Below are 17390 nucleotides of genomic sequence, written 5' to 3' on the forward strand. Positions count from 1 at the left end.
TCCACAAACTATTGAGGGAGGCTTTCTAGAGGCTCATTTGTATCAAATGACCCCATTGCTGTGATACATACCTGATCTAAGAGGAATGGATCTATAATTTTCTATTTGAAATCTGAAATTCAAGAAATGAAGAGATTATGATAGGAACTAAGAGTTGGAACCTATGATCCAGGGGGATTGGGAAATTAATACCAAATTGAATAATACAAAATCATGAAAATTTGACCAATCTAGTGTCAGGTTCTAGAGATACAACAGTGAAGAAGACAGACATGGATCCTCCCTCACTGCAATGGATGTGAGAGTAGTGGGTAAGTCAACTGCTGTCCAGTTAAGGGGCAGCGGGGGTGGGTGGACTGGGAGGGCTGAGCCTTGGGAGGTGGCATCAAGCTCAGGCATGAGAAGCACAGAGAATCCTTGCAGAAAGCAAGTGCAGAGGCTTTGGGGCATGGTAAACTGAGGCTGCTCTAGAAACCAGTGAGGTCAGAAGTCAAAGCATGGCGAGTAAGAGGCAGGAGACTAGAAAGGGCGAGATGGAGTAAGGGTCACAAGGGTCACAAAGATGATAAGGGCCAAAATGACCACAAGGGCAATCAAGGGGGAAAGGATCGCACATTCGCAGCATTTTGGACTATCGCTCTGCTGGAAGACGGGCGTGTAGTGGTACCAATGAGGTAGAAACTCGAGGAATGGACAGTCCAGCAAATGGTGCTGGGAAAGTCCAGTACACAAGTGTAAAAGAGCGGGGTGGGGAGGTGGAGGAAGCTCTCCATTCACACATCTGTAGAAGCGAACTCGAATGAATCAAGGATATGTAACTATAAAACCCTTAAAAGAAAGGGGACCAGACAGGTGATGTGCAACAGAGGCGGCTGGTTTGCAGAGAGAAGACTGGGACAGACAAGGAGAGGAGAGGACGAGGCATTCCGTGCGTTTTTTCCAATGAGACTTGCTCAAACACATCCGGCAAGTTACTCCATAGTAGAGGCAGACTGAATGCCTAAGGCTCAGCCCGCATGCTTCTTGAAAGGAAACAGCTCTGGGTACCGCAAGGGGCACGGCTGAGATCCAGGTGGTTTGCAGGCTAGGGACAGAGAGGCAGCTGCTTTCTGAAGCTAGACCACTGACAGCTGACAGACTGACTTATCTCTCCACTGCCACTGAGAACCCAGCATGGTGCCCACCACATGGTAAGTCTTCAAAAAAGGAGAGAAGTCTAAAGAACCCTGTCCTGAGTCTACAGAGATCTGGGCTTTTCATGACATTTATGGCCAACCAACACCTGTGGAATGAAGTCCTAAGTCTACTCTCATTACCAAGGTGAATGGCCATGCTTAATTCTGCCCAAAGATTTCTATAGCTGTTTTTTTTTTTTCTTTTCTTTTTTTGGAGCTGGGGACAGAACCCAGGGCCTTGCGCTTGCTAGGCAAGCGCTCTACCACTGAGCTAAATCCCCAACCCCTATAGCTATGTTTTTTAAAGGCAACATTTATGCTAAACTTTTCCTGGCACTGTTCTCTCAAGTCTGAGTTCTGTGGTTCCCAACAGTCTTCTTCATGCCAGGTTAAGAAAACCCAGACTCATTTCCTGATGAACAGAGAACATACATATCAGATTCTTTTTAACCACACAGTAGGTCATCAACATGGACATTTCACATCAGGGGGTCCAGCCAACCGCATGGAAAATATTAGGAGGAGACTGTCTTTTATGAACATGTGTGGGTTGTTTTGTTTTCCTCTAACTTACAGTAACTGCTGGCTCTGTGGCATTTACATCGTATAGGCATCGTGAGTACCCAGGGGTGACTTAGAACATGGAGAGTATGCATCAGATATATGCAAAGATGCTCTTTATGCAAGGGGCTTTAACAGCCTTGGATTTTAATATCCAAGAGAGACCTGGAGCCAACCCACCCACAGATACCAACTGCAGTATATCTGAGGCACAATTCTTAGGCCCCGAAGCTGGACTTCTGTTCATCCCATCTTTCTCGGTCGTTCTAACCATCAGTGTGGATGTGGTTTCTGATGTGGAAAAACCAGCACAATCATTTTATAAAAGGAAGGAAACTGTTACACACAGAATGGTTCACCATTCAATTGGACTGCCACATCCAAATCAAAATGGTGACTCTGCAGATGACACACAAAGAAGTTACTGACAAAACAATTAAATAGGAAAAAGGATAATGCAAAATTCAGTGGATGATTTTATTATAACTTGGAAAAGTAAAATGTATGGCATTAAAGAGCAGAGGGGCTGAAGAGAAATGGAAACACTTGCTACAAGGTAACAAGACTGTCCACTGAATTCTAAAATATTTAAATGTTAATTAAATATTTATTTACTTATTTTTATGTGTGACTGTTTTGTCTGTATGTATGGCTGTGGCTGTGGAGGTCAGCAGAGGAGTCAGAGCCCCTGAAGCAAGAGTTACAGTCGACTGTGAGCCACCATATGGGTACTGGAACTTAAAACTGGGTCCTTCGGAATCATAGCAAATACTCTTAACTGCCGAGCCATCTCTCAACCCTATTTAAATGTCATTTTATAATATTTGTAGAGGGCTAAATGTCATTTTATAATATTTGTAGAGGGCACACACAACTCCGAGGGAAATCATGAACAAACGGAAGAGGAGCTTTCTGTCCATCGGCGTCACCAGCCTGTTAGCTGTGGATGCTGGCTCTTCAGGTGTGGTCCTGGGCCCGGCGACATCAATGGCAGTCTGGGGACTTGTCAGAAATTCAGACTGTGGGTTGGCTCTAGGCCTGCTGTGTTTGTAACTCAGTTTCCCTGCTGACTCTGATGTCTGCTTAGCTCATCTGCGGCTCTCAAGGAGCATTCTGTTGTCTGTGCTATGCACACGTCTCCAGAGTTCATCCCTCACACCCATGGTATATCCCTAAGCACCACCCTCACTGTGTGTGCACAAGGGCTCTGGACACTTCTCGGACCCAGTCTGGTCTTCATCTGACTATGGAAGGTCTACCTCTGCTACTGAATTTCAGCATCGCTACTGTGGCAGGTTAACGTGGAATCCGCCAAGGGCTGAGGAGAAAATGTTCCTAGCCCTATTTTGTGGATGAGAAAACTGAGGACAAGAGATGCTCAAGATCATGTGAGTAGCAGATGATGAAACAAGAAAGATTTCAGAGCACACACCGAGAAGTCACTTTACTGATGACTGGTGAGGTCTGTGGAGGCGTGGAGACGTGGACCAAAGCCTGCTCAGTGTGTCACCACCACTTCCTGCAGCCTCACCTCTGCCAGGCAGGGCCATTTGCTCACTGCTCTCATGGGACAGCATTGCCACGCATGTCTGCTATCTATTCATTACCACCCTCCCATATCCTACCATTTTCCGTCCTTCATGAGGCCTTCTAAGTCGCCTCCCTCAAGTTCCCTTGTAGGGTGGGTGGTTCCCTCCCTTCATGCTCCTATCATGTCACCTCTGTATCTCTCTCTATTTAGCCTTCCTACTCTGAATTATACTCTTGCTCAGGCTCCTTGAGGAGAGGCAGTGTGTAAGGGGTTAACAGTGATGGAACAGGCACCGAATCAACTGACATATCGTGGATGTGGCTATACTCATTGTTGAGATGATGCATCGAGTCTGCTCAGCTAAAGGACGGAAGCCCCTGAGAAAAGGGGCCAAGCCCTCCATGTATTTTATACTTGCAATATGCTGAGCCCTGGGCCAGGAGCACAGTCCAGTCTGCTGGACACGCTTAGCATCAGAGGGCTGCTAGCACTCTTGAAAACTGTTCTCCTAGTTAAGGCGTGTAAAGGTTCAGCTCGCATTAACAGTGGGAACCTGGCTGCTAAGCCAATAGACAGAAGCAACTCATTTTTAGTCAACACAATAGTAGAGTTAGTGACCAGCAATAGCTAGTTCCGTTTATAAGCACATTTTGAAATTGGTTCAGATCCCAACGCAATTGGAAAACTAAATCACAATCCTGTCTTAAAAACTGAGTTCATCAATGCTTTCATTTTATTCCCCTCTTTCATGAGGAATACACACTCTAAAAATCATATCACCAACTCTAATGTCTCTTGTTATAAAAAATTAGATATTTTCATTTTAGACATTTATCATCTGTCACAGTTACTGACCTGATACAGCGAATAGGCTTATAACGGGAAATACCTCACGTGTGCCAACTCCTGTCCCATACCCAGGAAGCAAAGATAGACCCCGAATGTTTTAAAACTAGATCTATAAACTTTCAGGAACAAGATAATATAAAAATGAAATGCCAGCTCTCTTCATTTACAAACCACTTAATTCTATGCTCTGCTTAATAGGGAAGAATACCGAACCACCACATGTGTTTAACAACCGGCATGAGATTAAAAGTACTGGCAATGAAGAGGACTGGAGGTGACAAAATGCCCATAACCTCTCAGCCATCACTGACTCGAATGGAACCTTGCACCGGACACAGTCTCATAGGAGATGCACAGCAAAGGGGTTGGCAATCCCTCGGTCTGAATCAGTACCACTACTGAACAGGCAGCATTAACTTACCAGCTCCACAGATCCATAATGTTTCCTACTGAAATCCCCACGTCTACAGCCTAGGTCTTCTGAGACAGAGCTGGAACAAAAATGCTTCATCAGTATTACACATAGCGATCTGGCTACACACCTTCTGAGAAAGGAAAAAAAAGAAAAGGAAAGAGAGAAAGAAAAAAAGAAGAAAAAAAGGCTGCTATGGAACAGGTCTGCAGTGCCCCAGCCGGCGCCTCACTGCAGGGAGCATCCTTGCCACAGACACCGTCCCCAGCAGCCATTGCAGAGTCAGGCTTTCATGAAGCCCTCAGTCAAAAGAAAAATGTCCAAGTCATCCCTAGAAGTACAGGTAATGATTGAATTAAATATTTAGCTCACTTGGAATCAATTGAAATTCCCAAAGCTATTGGCGGCTTATGATTTCACTCAGCATTACCGAAGGGGATGGCAGCCCCGCAGGAACTTGAGGCAAGGGACAAAGCTGCCGAACCAGATCTTGCAATTATCTTTTGCTTAAAAGAGTAGAGTCTCTTTGTCCCAAATATGCAACATAAAAATAACCAGCATCATTTAAAGCTGCATTTTAAGGAGGAGACAAAAATTCCCAAATCCTCATAGGCTCCCCTCCCTTCCCCCAGCTTTTAATTTAAGATTTTTACGTGTTAACATGAGAGAGAGAGAGAGAGAGAGAGAGAGAGAGAGAGAGAGAGAGAGAGGGAGAGAGGGAGAGAGAGAGAGAGAGAGAGAGAGAGAGAGAGAGAACGAGAACTAGCAGAAAATATAAAAATCTAACATCTGAGTATATTTATTTTTGACATGGCAGTAACTAATACTTCCCACCTCCCCTCCATCCCCACCCAGACAGGCTTAAATCAGATAAGCAAACTCACATGCCAAGGTCCAAGAGCAATTAAAACAAGGATGCAAATTGCTACTGCGTTTGCACTGCATGCACAGCTCCCCTCTCACAAGGCACATATCTAATGGGCTACTCGGTCTACCTAGGACTCCACACAGTAGCCATGAACCCACAGACAGCCCCCCAGTACCGACAGTGTTTGTAAGTTTGGCTTGACCATGTCATGCAAACAGCTCCAACACAACAGAAAAGAAGCTGCAAGGATCACGTTTCGCCAATTCCAACTGGTCGGACTGTCGCATGCAGAGACAGGTGCACTCGGTACCTTTTCATCCTTCCTTACAAGGTAGCTACATTTTCTAAATGACAGCCCTCCTGGCACATTCGGCAAGAGACTGACTCTGATGTTCAGCGTCCACAGAGCTGACTCTCTGCCAGGACACTGTTTGATAGGCTCCAAGAAAGACAGCATGAGAGAAATGAGATTAGAGTCTAATGGTATTCTGCCTCCACCATTTCACAGAGATGGCTGAATTAATCTTATATGAGAAATTTAACCTTTTCTCGCCCTCACTCCTTTAGCTTAAAATGTGTGGCATATCAATGAAACAGCCTGGCAGGGGTGCCTAGGCTACCTTCCTGCTTGGGTGGGCATGCTCTACGCCCCTCACTTAAAACACTCCAACAATCTTTAAGAGAGACTAACACAACTTTCCTCTGTGGTCTGTTCCAGTCTGGCCTCTCTGGTCAGAAAACACTCTTGGAGACACTGTCCCTGTCCTGCATTTTGGCTCCCATGTCCTTTCCTGTAAGGCTGGGTCACCATGGGACAGCAGCTGTTCTCGAGAGGTGGGTCTCTGTACAGCAAAGACCAGGCAGGATGGGTGCTCTGCCCAGACTGCAGTCCCACTGAGGCTTCAGTGAGGACCAGATGAAATCACCCTCAGCAGCAGGTCAGACTCAACAACCCCTAGCACGAAGAAAGCAAAGATGGGGGTTCTGGGCCCCTCCCTGGGCTGCCACTGAAGGGGTTCATGACATGGGGCCAGCACCTTATCGTTGTAAACAGCCAAGATGACAGCTCTCAGCCCCGTGACTCTGCCGCCCGAGAGTATCTACCTTCCCTAGATGTCTCTCAGAGGGGCAATAGCACCCCATGAAAACATGCAAACAACCAAGGGAGCCACGGCTATACGACACGACACCTGCTCTTGGCTGCCCTTCCCTCCCTCCAACACATTCCATCTGGCATGAGCTTGCTCACGGGAAGAACCAGGTCGAGGGCACCGATCATGGACTGTAAGAGGCATTCAAAGCAGCTATATGTCAAAAATCCCTCCCTCCCCAGGCGTCCACATACAAGGTTTCCAGTGGCAGGGGTCGTCCAAAGCTCTACCAAGAACGTGGATTGTTCCATCCACTGCCTGGCACAGGGTGGCTATGCACTAAGCATGCAGTCAGGATGTACAGACACATCAGACAGATCTTCCTAGCTAGTGCTCGGCAGTGCTCCTCATAGGTACTAAGACAGGTTGCCTGGTGCCCTTCTCCCTGATGGGCCTTTTCAGCCTCTCCATTTAGGAAGGCCTGGCCTACAAGGTAGACACTGCTGTGTGTCTAGACTGACAAACCTACTTCCTTTTCTGGACTCACTGTTGGACTATATTTGCTTTTTCTTGTGATGAGACCATGTGATCTAGCTCTGGTCAAGACAGGATTGGACAAAAGTGGCGTATCCTGCCTGAAGTCCCGTGCTGGAAGGCGCAGGGTGCAACAGCCTCCCTGGTATAGTGGGATGGGAGACTTGGAAGGCCTGCAGCAGGGCAGAGATTCAAGATGAAGAATCTAGGACTCCATGTGCCTATGTGGATGGCATCGGTGGAAGGAAAGGCTCATTTACCAAATTGTCTTACATTAGGTGCTAGGACCACAATCACGCAATATGTGGCCCAGATTTAGCAGACAGACAGAAATAATCTAATCTTGGGGGCTAGAAAGGCAGTGATCTGCCTTACACACAGCAAAATATTTGGCAAAAGTGAGATCTCCAGCAATTCAGAAGGTGGACCACATACCCCCTGAAGCAGCAGCTCCTGGAAATGACCTGACATTATTAAGAGTGAATTCATGTATTGGCTCCCACTGGCTTCTTCACAGGGAAGAGAGCAGGTTCTAGAAAAACCTACATGGCTGTTCTGGTGTGTTTTCACTATTAGCTTAACATAACACAAGAACTGCCTCAATCAGACTAGCCTGATTGTGGGCTTGCCTGTGAGAGACTGTCATTGATGACTGATAGTGGGGAGGGGGGACCAGCCATGAACAAGCTAGCAAGCAGTACTCCTCTGTTCCTGCTTCAAGTTCCTAATCTGTTTGAGTTCCTGTATTGACTTCCCTCAACCACAGACCACTGCCCGGAACTGTAAGCTGAAATAAGCCCCTCCTCCCTTAAGTTGCTTGCGGTTACAGTAGGGTTTTTTTGCTTGTTTTGTTTTTACCATACCTACAGAAAAGCAAGCTAGAACAATGGATTTAAGTAAAGTAACACAGTGCTCTACCACTGAGCTATATCCCTAGCGTGTGTGTGTGTGTGTGTGTGTGTGTGTGTGTGTGTGTATAACTCTATTTTAGAATAGAGTCGTTCTAAGTTCCTGAGGCTAGCTTTAAACTTGGATCCTCCTCCCTCAGCCTCCAAAACAGCTGGATAGCAAGCCTGTACCACCAGGCCCACCAGAGTAAGCAACTCTTCGTGCTGAATGCCTGGGGAGGGGGGCTTTCTGACACAGCTGTTCTGAATGCCCCACTACAACCTAAGCAATAGGATTCGTGCCCGGTTCCCACCATGAGTAAGCTCTGCAGCTAGCATGAGGTCTGATGTGACTTCTGTAGAAGGGGATTCAGAAGATGCACAGACCAGGATGACTCTGCTTCAGGACAGCAATCCACTGTCTGCTTTGAAAGCAGCTTTCTTGGAACGAAGCCACACCCACTGCTTAAGGCATTACAACAGTGGCCTTGAGTGGCCCCAACAGAAACCCCTGATGGCTTGTAAAGCTTGAGCTCTTAACTGAGTGACTCTCAAAAGGAGACAAACAAAAGACACACTGTCATGCCCTGCAGTGGTCTCATGAATCCCTACAGTTGGTCTCGGGGACTTAATATCCATGAAACACTCTACCTGACTCCCCAGAGAGCTCTGCAACAATGCAGATTTCCTGGTCCTGGTCATGGACCCAGAGACCAGGTCTCTGAACACAGAGAATCGTGTTCAGCCATCTGCCAGCCAAGCAAGCAGCCTGGGGAATTCTGCTGCAGGTGGTCACAGGTGACACTTTGAAAACTGCTCTTCCAGATGCTTCTGGAATCCCTGGAAAACCTGGTAACCATGCTATCGTTCATAAGGAAGCACCAGGCCTAGGTTCCTGCTGATGGGAGGAGGTGGGTGTTTTCCCTCCGAGCCACAGCTGCAGCCACAGACCTGGCTCCTCGCCTCTCTGGACATCAGTTCCCTCATCTTTGAATTGTGGGTGAAATATCCTGTTTAAGAGGGTTACAAAGAATCCATGAGGAAGAGCAGCCAATGTGCTAAGTTACATGAAAGCTCATCTGAGTGTTTGCTATGATTATAACCTCAATTATTAATCTCTGTTTCTCTCAGGATTTTAGAGAGATCCAAGACGAGGAACTTGACATAAATAATTAACCTTTAAAAGACTTTTAAATAAACTCCTTCTTCCCTCATGCATCAGTAAGAGAGAGTCTGATCTAAGTGGCAGGCTTCCTGGGGCCAGACTGAGGGGAATGTACCAATTTTGGCACCCATCTCCTCCTATCAGGGTGACTTCAGTTAGAAAACACTTGAGACCTACTGCTGTCCTGACAGAATAGACAAATGAGGCCTGGTTAGAATGGCCACCTGAAGCAGGCAGGTGCAGACAGGAACCAGGAAGCTTCCAACTCCCTCTGTGCCATGCTGCCCAGGCTCTAAATAGAAACCCTTCTGTTTCAGCAAATTGATGTGTAAGGATGCTGGATCACACTTTGGAAGCTTGAACAGTGTGGAGGACCTCCATGCTAAGTCTCTACATATGGCCTGGGATGGAAGCAAAACCTTCCGCTCCACATACAGGCTAGAGCAGCTGCTATTATGCAAGTCAGATTCCTGGAAAGCAGGATCAGGTCTTCTGCAGAGTCAAGAGCTGCTAAGACTGAGTAAGAAGACAAGGGGAGACAGGTGGGTCCCAAGGGGAAGCCCCCCCCACTGGCCCTGAGATCAGTGCCAACCCTCACAACTGGCCAGACCCATGCAGCCAGGTTCCCATGGGTCTCAGACCCAGTTAATGGTTAAAACCATCAGCATTAATAAATTCTCTCTGGGTCAGTGAAGAGACTTTGTGAGAAACACCAGGCAGTTTTCTGAAGGTCACTAGTAAGAGAGTTCAATGTCGAGAGCTCCAACCCAGGCCCTAACCCCCTGACAAGCACGTAGTAAGACACTGATAGAAAGGATCCCCCAACTGAAGGCCAAATAAACTTTTTAATGGTGCCAGACTATAGACTGAGGCTTGGAAAGAATCCAGGATTTCCTAACAACAGGTACTAAAATAGCATGGTATACAAAACACCAGTTGTCTTGCTTCCTGAGATATATCAAGGACACAGAAGAGCAGAGCTCTGATTGTACATCCATTTCTAATGATGACATACAAGACTTCTAGTGAGGACCTGGAAGAAATCAGAGAGGAGGAAGCAAGGAGAAAGGTTTGTGGAGTGAATGCACCCCCAAATCAGGGCCCTCTGATTGTTTTTATTTTTAATTTTTATTTTTTAATGTGCATGGGTGTTTTTACACATAAATGTATGTGCATCACATGTCTGCATTCCTTCAGAGGCTAAAAGAGGGCACTAGGTCCTCTGGACTGGAGTTATAGATGATTATGAGATGCCATGTGGGTGCTGGGAATTGAACTCTGGTCCTCTAGAAGAGCAGAACATGCCATTAACTGCTGAGTCAACTCCCCAGCCTGCTAGTCCTCTTTTTCTTTTTCTTGAACACTTTGGAATATATTCTTCACCTAATATTTATGTATCCACTTCGTTTCGAGAAAGGCATGTACCCACAGCCTACCCGGTTCCTTAGCATAAAGAGGCCTGAGATCATCACTGCACAGCTCTCTTCGATAACAATCTCTTCCAGTCTTTAAGACTGCTGCTCTGGAATGAAAAGGGGTGGCCTGCACAAATACTGCAGAAGGTGTAAGACGCTTCCACACTCGCTCACTGTAGAAGAGGCCATTTCTGATTAAATGAGATACACAGTTACATATGATCCTGCAGTTACACCATGGGGCATTTATTCCAGAAGAATGAAAATATTATACCCACAAAAACCTAGGAAACACATTCAGCTTATGTTTATTAATAATAGCTTCAAATTAGAAACAATTCAGATGTCTTCCTAGGGGCAAAGAATAAAATAAACTACAACATATGCAACCTTGGAATACTACTTACCAACTAAAAGGACTAAAACCATTATGCACAACAATGTGGATGACTCTTTAGGGAACTATGGTGAGTGGATTTAGCTGTTCCCAAAGTTTTCTTTGTTACAGTGCCTCATATAGCCTAGGCTTGACTTGAACTCACTATGTAGCTAAGAATAATCCTCCTGTCTCCACTACTGAGTCCTGGGAATAAGTATGCACCCCCACTCCTGGCTTTATTTAGCATCCTTGAAATGACAGGTTCTGGTTATCACAGCGCCCCCACCCCAGATGGAACTTCCTGCTTCTTATCTGTGGTGCTGGACAGTCTTTTACCCATGAGATCAGACTACATGTAGAACCGGGGTGATTTAAGCAAGACAGTGGGTTCCATCTCTGTTTCCTGCCTGAGATGCTGTATGTTGCTGGACTCTATAGTCATGCAAGATGTTCCCAATAGTATTCTCTGTGCTAGTTCTCAAAACTGAATACAAGTCTGATTATATGTCAAAATAGTTTCACTAAATCTCTAGGGTAGAGTGGGACACAGCCGTACCTCTAGCTTCCTGGTAGGCTGGGGCAAGCGGAATGCGGGGGTTCAGCAATTCAAGGCCTGTGCAGGTACCCAACAAAACCCCACTTCAAAGAAAAAGAAAAGTTTAATAAAACAAAACAAAAACCGTGTAGGGTTGGAGACGTAGCTTAGTGGCTAAGAGTGTCTGCTGTTCTTCCAGAGGACGTAAGTTTGGTTCCCAGCACCCACATAAGTGGCTCATGACAACCTGTAACTCCAGTTCCAGGGAATCTGACACTTTCTTCTAGCCTCATGAATATGTCACTCACACACACACACACACACACACACACACACACACACACACCCCACCACCACCACCACCACCACCAACAACAACAACAAAAACCCCACCAAAAACCTGTATCTAAATCAGTGGTAGTAAATACCTTCAATCCCAGCACTTGGGAGACAGAGGATCTCTGTAAGTTTGAGGGCAGCCTGGTCTACATAGCAAGTTCCAGGTCAGACAGGGCTACACAGTGAGACCCAGTCTCAAAAAAGGATTGTCACCATCAACAAAACAAAACAACAACAAACAAACAAAATCCCTGTATCTGACACTGGAGGGCACATGCTCAGTGGGTAAAGTGCTTGCCACAAGCAGGAGAACTTACATTCACCCACATGAAAACCTAGCACAGCAGCACACATCTATAACCCAGCACTACCAGGGTAGAAACAGGTGGATCCCCAGAGCTCACTGGCCACCCAGCTTTAGTGAGAGACCCTGTCTGAAGAAAAAAAAGATGGACCATCAGAGGAAGACAACTCATATTGACTTCTGGCATCCACACCCATGTGTGTGCACAAACATGCGTGCACACACACACACACACACACACACACACACACACACACACTCAGAGTCTACAACCCTTAGGACTTCAAAGGATGCTGGCCAAGTGCCTGCCACTAGCACATGCAGTCTGTCACACACTCCTCAGCTCAAGACCCAACTTTTCGACGACAATGTTGGCTTACATGAGGTTAAGACCAGAGGGCTTTTTGGCTCAGTACAGTATGTTTGGAAGAAACATTGTTCCACTCTGGCATCTATAAACTCTATGAGCAAGTGTTAATATAGAAACTATAACCAGCCAACATCTATGCTGCTAACCACCTCCTTTAACTGCCTGAACCTTTGAGGAAATACTTCTGTCCTGGTTTTCACTGTCAATTTGACACAATCTAGAGTCACCTAGGAAGGGGAAACCTCAACTAGAAATAGCCTCAGTGAGACTGGCCTGTGGCCATGCCTGTAAGAGGCTGTCTTCATTGATGACTGATGTGGGCAGGGCTAGCCTGCCATGGGCAGCACAGTCCCCAGGGGCTGGGCTGTAGCCAGAGACTGGGCTGTAGGAGAAAGATAGCTGAGCACTCAGTGAGCAAGTCAGTCAGCAGCACAGCATTCCATGGTTTCTGCTTTGGTTCCTGCCTCCAGGTTCCTTCCCTGACGTCCCTCACTGATGCTAAATAAAACCATTCCATTTGTGCTTGGTATCTTCCTTAATCAGGTTTTTAAAAAATCTCAAAAGTGAGCCCAGATATTTTTAATCTCCTCCATTATGGTCTTAGTTTTTCTGCCCCAAGAGCTCTCACTCTTTCCCTGAGAAAGTTTTAAAGTTTGCTCTAAGAGTATTTTTTGCCTAAATATAGAAATGCCCAGTTTGCACTGCCAACTCCTTGATATGCAGCTTCAGGAGTGGGATCTACGCACCTGCAACTTTAACAAAAATATATTCCATCCACGGTGCTATTACAGCCTGCGCAACACTGGCAGGCTCCCTTTTCACCCACCGGATGCCAGCACAAGGCACTTCCTCTGTAAAATCCCACAAACCACCCGTCTCTGTCTCCTTTCCTTGAGGCGGGGAGGATTCCAGAGACTCCCAGGTCCAGAGACTTAGGCACCATCTGGCGTCCAACCCAGTGTCTTCGACTGAATGTCCCTTACCAGCTACTTCAAAAGGCTCTCCTTACCCACACTCTGCCCCAAGGGTCTCTATTCTTCCTGTTAAACAGGTTTTCTCTATATCAAGTTGAAATACATGCAGCTTAATTTCCGCCAGCTGGTCCTAAATCTACACCCTTTCATTTTTCCTAAACTTCCTCGCCATCACTGACGCCCCCGGCCACCTGTCTAGTCTGGCTCTGCTCCCCTCTCCTCCAGCCCTCCAGCCACACAGCCTTCCTCTCTTTCTTCAACTTGCTGAGTTTCTTCTTGCCTTAGGGCCTACGGTGTCCTCTCCAAACTTTGCCTTTTCTGTACCCCCTTTCCCTACGCTAGAAATTACACAGAGAGATTTGATTAGCATTTGTCTCTCCACCAGAATTCTATCTTGTTGCTTCTGTTCAAGACTGAATCCTTAGCATTTGACATAAACCTGGAAAATTGTCCCTTCATAGGGTTTTGTTTTGTTTGCCTGTTTGTTTTAATAATGGTTGGGTGGGTCAATGAATGCATGGGTACATGCAGGTCAGTCCTTTGGGGTCACACAAAACAAATTAAGGTCACTTCTATGACAATCTTTCACATACACACACAGGCACACACAAGAGTTCCCATGCCCTGGAGGTTTCTCCTGCATGGGAGGTTGGGAGTAACACTGGAGACAGGTCAGTCACACTGCAGAAATGACTAAGTTTGGGACAGGACAAACACACAGACCATTTTAGAGTCCTCTCTAGGGTCAGGCTCAGAGAGCCCACCCCTGTGCTCATGACTCCCACAGATTGCTAAAGTGAGCTGAGTTACACAGTGCAGACATGAAATTTGTTTTTTAATCAGACATAAAAATATTATAAGTGCCTCAGGTTAATCAAAACAAAACATTTCATATGCTAATACCAGACCAGTAGTGTGACTGAACAAAGAAAATGCAGTGTGAGCTACCACAATGGCCAAATATCCCTTCGCCAAGCTGGTGTTGTGGCCGGCAGCTTTCCTAAAAGGCACTGCACCTGAGGCTGACACACTACAAACCCAGTGACCTGCAACCATCAAAATGAACCCGACTGATCTGCTTCATAATCCTGTGCTTTTTCTGGGCAGTGGTGGCACACACTTTAGTTTCAGCGCTCGGGAGGCAGAAGGAGGTGGAGCTCTGAGTTCAAGGCCAGCTTGGTCTACAGAGCAAGTTCCAGGACAGCCAGGGCCACACAGAAACCCTGACTTGGGGGTGGGGGGTGGTTCTTGGGTTTCATGCAGATAAATTATAGCTTAATGAAAACTCCAAAGCCATGTGAACAAAATTAGGAAACAAGACTTAGATGAACTAATACCTATACATTTAGAGAAGTTATATACTCATAAAAGTTGCCTGATGGGGTTGGGGATTTAGCTCAGCGGTAGAGCACTTGCCTAGCAAGCGCAAGGCCCTGGGTTCGGTCCCCAGCTCCGGAAAAAAAAAAAAAAAGTTGCCTGATAATTACTTAATCTGTCTAGTCCACAAGTAACTCATGCCATGACCCTTGGCAAGAAACAGCCCCTTCACAGGCTTCAGTAGTGACAACAGGATTTGATCAATGAACTAATTCAACAAGTGCTGATCACAGTACATCCTGTTGAATTTGATGAGAAGAGGCATATGAAATGACTTATGGTGGTGTCATGGTTTGTGGAAAATGTAGGAGAAAGCTAAAATTTACACACACACACACACACACACACACACACACACACACACACACACACACAATCACTTTGGAAAAGTACCTAGATGTCAGGGAGGAAAATTTTCTTCCTCACTCCTTATGCCTTACTTATTCCTTCCTTACTCCTTACTACCTGATGCCTGCAAATTGAACTGTCTAAAGACAGAGTAACAGGATTAGAAGAGGCAAGCACAGCCATTTTTAATTTTATACAAAGGAGACTTGAAAGGAAGGAAAGGAAGAAAGACCAAAGAAACAATTAGATCTGGGGACCTATTATCACTTTTAACATAGTGTGGTGAGGAGAAGAGAGAGGGGAGGAGGGAGAGAGAGATTTGAAACTCCCAAGGTGGATGTGTAGAAAAGTGATGGTGGGCAGGGCTCTTTAGTGAGGCTTGTTTATTCCTCAGATGCCTTCATTTTCCATTTGAAGGCAGCTGTTCTCTTGGTTTGGGAGAGGAGGGGCAGTTTCACAGTGGGAGATGAGGCCCTGCTTTCCGTAGAGACAGGGAGAGCCTCCTGCCTTTGTTTTTTCTCAGTTACTTTCACCTCAAAATATTTCTTATGCCAAAGTGGCATATTGTGCTTCCTTAGTCGTCAATACCAATATGTCAAAAGTGTAGTCAATACCAATATGTCAAAAGCATAGTCTTAAAACATAGTTTGTTGAACTGATATGAACCTTGCCTTGAGTAACCGAGGAGAGAGATGGCCCTGGACTACCTTTTAAAATGATTTTGGTGTGGTACTTTGAGTGTGTGCACTGGGTTAGATCTACTCCATGAGGATCTACGCTCAGATGCCCTCCAGGCACACCCAGACTACACTGTGGGGGAAGCAGCCCTTCCTTGGTGCTTTTACAGATCACATTATGAGCCTAAATTGCTTTCCATAACACTTGCTTTCTAGGCTGCTCTGACTCAGGGACTCTCCTAAGAAAACGAAACTAGGAAACTCACAGCACAGGGTGTTTGAGAGAAGAGAGGATGTTCTTCAGAGTAAACAGATAAATTGATCACACAGAAGATATGCAGGAGACAGAACTACTAGAACTAAGAACATGCATTACTCTAAGAGACTACAAGAAAAAGCCAGCCACTCCCTAAGGTCAAAGCAGGATTTACAGACATGAGTACTGTGAAGGGGAATTCTGGGTGGCACCACTGACATAAAAAGGCACACTACTATGTGATCAGTATTCACACTGTGTCCTTGTGATGTTCTGGTTCTGTACTGACGAGCACCCCAAGTGGGTTTCCGGTCCTTATGGAGTATAAAACTGGAAAGAGCGAGACTTGAATAGTCAAAGGTGTGCCGTTCTTAGCAGTGGCATAACCTCCTTAGGGAGGGACGGTAGCTTTTGGCGGTTATTCCTGCAGGGGCTGTGGAGCTCAATCCTGAGCTCTGGGCATCCAGAAAGGGGCCAGGCTGTCCTCGCAGAGAGCAAGGCCATCTTCTTGCCTGTTTTTAGGTCACACAAAGCAGCACAGGGTGAGTCCCCTCTGTGGGCTTCAGTCAGCATTGTCTTATACTCCATGCCAGTGACTGGCCTTCCCCCTTCAACTCAGGCTCCCTCCCTCCCTGGGTACTTCATCACCCCTGAGCCTGCACACGTGACCTCAGTGCTAATCTAACTCCTCACAGCAAAACCTAGCTCAGACCTTTCCATCTGCAAACTATAACTTTCAACTGCTAAACACAGTTCAACACATATCCTATCAGCCCCTCTGAACAATAGCACACCCTAAGTCAGACCCTGTCCTGGTCTCATGGGCCAGACTGCCACCTCTGTCCTGCCATCTGGGTCTCCTTTCCCATCAGTATCTAGTTAGTCCCCTCCACAGCATTGACTTCAAGACCATGTGATAGGATCTGTGTATATGGACTTTGTTCTTCAAAGCGGCAGGGCACACACCTTCAAATCTCAGCAACACACAGATGTAAACAGAAAAATCTCCCTTCTCCTGCCCCAATTTTCTCTGCTCACAGCAACATGAATGGCTTCTCATCTTATTGCCAGACATACTGCTGTCCATATTCACAAAGAAGAGTAATGCAAACCCACCTTCTTCTCCTTCCTTCTAATTTATCATGGCTGTGCGTTTGGGTATGTTTGAGAGGGGTGGTGTGTGGAGGCCAGATGAAACTTGGAAACTTGGTGGACTTGGTTTTCTCCTTCCATTTTTATATGGGTCCTGAGGATGGAATCCACATGCTGCAAGGCTTGCACAGAAAAAGCTTTACCTTCTGAGCAACTCCGCCTGTCCTCCCACCTCTTGTTCTGCATGTGCG

General features: G+C 46.2%; 1 protein-coding gene across 48 annotated transcripts in view; it reads right to left on the minus strand.

The window, feature by feature from the left end:
• Positions 1–17390, minus strand: part of Garnl3 (GTPase activating Rap/RanGAP domain-like 3) — a 144242-nt gene that overhangs the window by 98659 nt on the left and 28193 nt on the right. For 24 of the 48 annotated variants that reach the window (XR_015683290.1, XR_015683288.1, XR_015683289.1 and 21 more), the window contains 1 exon segment: positions 4538–4607. Coding sequence is in view for 21 of the 34 variants with exons in the window: in NM_001430653.1 (NP_001417582.1) it covers positions 4538–4607 (70 nt within the window). In the remaining 13 variants the exon portion in view is untranslated. 48 annotated transcript variants of the gene reach the window in all.

The sequence above is a fragment of the Rattus norvegicus genome, chromosome 3, assembly GCF_021556685.1.
Source record: "Rattus norvegicus strain SHRSP/BbbUtx chromosome 3, alternate assembly SHRSP_T2T, whole genome shotgun sequence".
Classification (NCBI taxonomy): Eukaryota; Metazoa; Chordata; class Mammalia; order Rodentia; family Muridae; genus Rattus; species Rattus norvegicus.